Source organism: Aplysia californica, unplaced genomic scaffold, assembly GCF_000002075.1.
Source record: "Aplysia californica isolate F4 #8 unplaced genomic scaffold, AplCal3.0 scaffold00671, whole genome shotgun sequence".
Taxonomy (NCBI): Eukaryota; Metazoa; Mollusca; class Gastropoda; order Aplysiida; family Aplysiidae; genus Aplysia; species Aplysia californica.
The window spans coordinates 401,919-405,403 of NW_004797941.1; the positions used below are offsets into that span (position 1 = coordinate 401,919).

Consider the following 3,485-nt stretch of genomic DNA (forward strand, 5'->3'; position numbering starts at 1 on the left):
GACGAAACCAGGTGCCTTAATGACAGTGCGTGTATTTTAAACCTCCTGTTTTCTAATGTTAATAGGGCCTAAGATAAGTACGGCTAGCCGTAGTAATAATAATAATAATAGATGCATTTGTATAGCGCATCCCTGCTCAGCAGCAGGCTCTATGCGCTTTACACTCTATATTATTACCCCAGCAGACCATAGAACTCTCCGAAACATTCTCAGCTTCCCGGGAAGCATACAGTGCAAGCAGCCGATTAAGCGCTCAAACACTAACAAACTGACAAGATCTTTCGCTGTCTATGCCAGGTACCCATTCCCACCTGGGTGAAGTGAAGAAAATTCGTGTAAAGTGCCTTTCCCAAGGACACAACGTCGGGCCCTTGACGGGATTCGAACCCACGACCTTACGGTTGCTAGTCTAACCACTAGGCCACCGACGCCACATACCGTACTTAATATTGATGGCTGAATTGTAAATGAAATTTTTTGTTTGCAATGCCTAAAGTATTTGTATTTCAGACAAAACCAAAAGGTGCCTTACTGACTTGCATGTATTTGAACCTGAATGATTACTAGATCTATTCTAGATCTAATTAGACCTGTGTACTTAACAGGCTTGAGTCGATAGGGCCAACCTAGATCAAAGTACGGCTAGACTGGCAGTCTAGTACAGCTAGCCACTTCGAAAAAAATAATGGTTTGACTTCAAGTTGAACTTCAAGCGCAGACACGCTGTCACTTCGGCCATCAGAACTTCCGACAACGGTGTGCAGATTAAGCTTGATATTTTACACACAGCGACACGGCGTTTTATTTAGCACTGGCGCTAGATCTAATCGAAACGTGGCGTTTTATTTAGCACTGGCGTTGTTAATTACAACGCGGCGTTGCAATGCACTTCCCAATTTTTATGGAAAGTGGCTATTCTCACCCGCCCGGAAGTTCTCGCAAGATCAACTCCTCCCCTCTTCTCTCTCTCTCTGTCTCTTTCTGAATACTGTCTATCGGTGTGGACGATCAAATTGACCAAAACAAAGTTAAAAAATGATGTTAAAACACAAAAGTAAATTAATTTGGTTGTCTACAAAGATGCTACGGCTATTTAACTTTTCGAATCGAGCCGAACTACGCGGGTCGCCATTTTGTTTTGCCCGGAAATTCTCGCGCTACTCCTCTCTCTCTTTCTCTCTCTCTCTCCACTGCCCACAGACAAAATTGGGTGCTTTTTCGGTAGTTCCCACCCCCCTTATTTGAGCCTGACCTACTTCTAGATCTATACGTTTGATTCGCGGTGAGCTAAGATATCAAACCTAACAACAGCAAAACATTAAATTGTGGTAAAACTTTCCCCCCTATTTTTGTTAGGTCAGGGGGGCAAGCCCCCCTGAAACCCCCCTACTCTTGGGGCCAAAACCCGTGAATAACAATTGCGGGGTGGGAACTACCGAAAAAGCGTCCAAAATTGTACGCTTTTAGTTTTCGAAGTGGTACGGCTAGACTGAGAGTCTAGCCGTACTTAAGTACGGCTAGACTGCCAGTCTAGCCGTACTTAGATCTAGGTTTGGCCCAATCGACTCAAGCCTGTTAAATACACAGGTCTCATTAGATCTAGATCTAGTGATTATTCAGGTTCAAATACATGCAAGTCAGTAAGGCACCTTTTGGTTTTGTCTGAAATACAAATACTTTTGGCATTGCAAACCAAAAATTTCATTTACAATTCAGCCATCAATATTAAGTACGGCTAGCCTGACAGTCTAGCCGTCCTTAAGTACGGCTAGCCTGGCTGTCTACCCGTACTTAAGTACGGCTAGACTGCCAGTCTAGCCGTACTTATCTTAGGCCCTATTAACATTAGAAAACAGGAGGTTTAAAATAAAATACACTGTCATTAAGGCACCTGGTTTCGTCTCAAATACAAATACTTTAGGTCCTGCACAATAAAAATGTATATTTACAATTCAGTAGGCCAATTTTTTGTAAATGGTCAGTCTAGCCATCATATTAAGAATAAGTACGGCTAGACTGCGAGTCTAGCCGTACTTAAGTACGGCTAGCCTCTTCCTTTAGTTTTAGTAGGCTACAGTTGTAATGAATGGAACGTTTGTTCACGGCACAGAATTCTACAATTTTTCTGTTATCATAGTGTAGAATTCTGGGCGCTTTTTCGGTAGTTCCCACCCCCCTTATTTGATAGAGCCTGACCTACATCTAGATCTATATATACGTTTGATTCGCGGCAAGCTAAGATGTCAAACCTAACAATTGCAAAACATTAAATTGTGGTAAAATTCAGGGGGGCAAGCCCCCCTGAAACCCCCCTACTCTTGGGGCCAAAACCGGCGAATGACAAATGCAGGGTGGGAACTACCGAAAAAGCGCCGAATTCTGTGGTTTAGGGTGAACGCAAAATTTGGTGAACGCGCACCGGGTGAGAATAGCCACAAGACTCGCCTGCACTGTTCTCACTCCGGGTGAGAATAGAGGTGGCCATTTTTATGGGCTCAAAGAGAGGAGTGAGTCATCTTGGAATGTTCAATCTTTGACACTGTTAACTAATAAATGAAATTAGATCTAGATCTAGATCTAGATGTCTAGACTAGATCTCGCATTGTTGTGGGAACGACGCCTTAGCCTAAGTTAGCCCGACACCTGATGCCTGATGAGTGCAAATTAGCCAGTCACAGCACGGCACTGTCACAGGGCACAGGCTTGGTTTATCGACCAACAACCGACACAAATTCTCAGCGTTGAGTTACTTTTAAAAAAGGCATTTGCCTCCTCCTTCAACTCTTCTGCTTTCTTTTTGTCTTCTTCAGTAACAGCTGATGGATCAACTGGAAGATCATCATTTGCATCATTTTCAGTCACTGACGAATTTTCGTTTCCCATTGTATCCGCCATGCTTGGTTTCCAATAAAGGGAAATTACTCCTAATATGAAGTTCTCAAAGAGGTTAATATAATAGAACTAGAGGTCGCAGGTGTGACGTCACCGACGTAAAATCACTATGGCTGTGCGGGCCCACTCAGCTCGTTTTGTCGCCATTTTTGAGAGGATTAGAAACATCACTGTCACGCTGCGCGTCCCTCGCAACGCCTAGGTCTTCTTAGAGGTTGAAGCTCAGTTCAGTTCTTATTTCAAGTTTTCGTTTTGTAGGCTGTTGTTGTTTAATCATATAACATACGCGCATACATCGCACTGCTGACCGATTGATTGCCGAAAACATATTTATGCAGTTATTAAATGAACAGAGAGATATATAATAATAAAATGAGGTATTGCTTGTTTTTCTCGAGTGGGGTGGGGGAGGGGTGGAAGGAGATAAAGTTAGTAGATTCTAGTTGAGTTTGTAAAGAAAAAGGACAATGTCAAACTTACAAAATGGACTGCTTTTATGTTACGCTGTCCACATCTCCTTCATTGTTCATTGTTTCAGCAAGAAGCAACATCCCTGCACTCCGGATATGTCCATTGATGCTCCATTGTTCTCT

At 43.0% G+C, this 3,485-nt stretch overlaps 1 protein-coding gene across 1 annotated transcript in view; it reads right to left on the reverse strand.

The window, feature by feature from the left end:
* Positions 1–2,912, reverse strand: part of LOC101850843 (serine/threonine-protein phosphatase 5) — a 66,076-nt gene extending 63,164 nt beyond the window's left edge. The window contains exon 1 of the mRNA XM_005108241.3: positions 2,751–2,912. Coding sequence (XP_005108298.1) covers positions 2,751–2,895 — 145 coding nt within the window. The 5' untranslated portion in view covers positions 2,896–2,912. The remainder of the gene's footprint in view (positions 1–2,750) is intronic.
* Between the last annotated feature and the right edge of the window lie 573 nt (positions 2,913–3,485).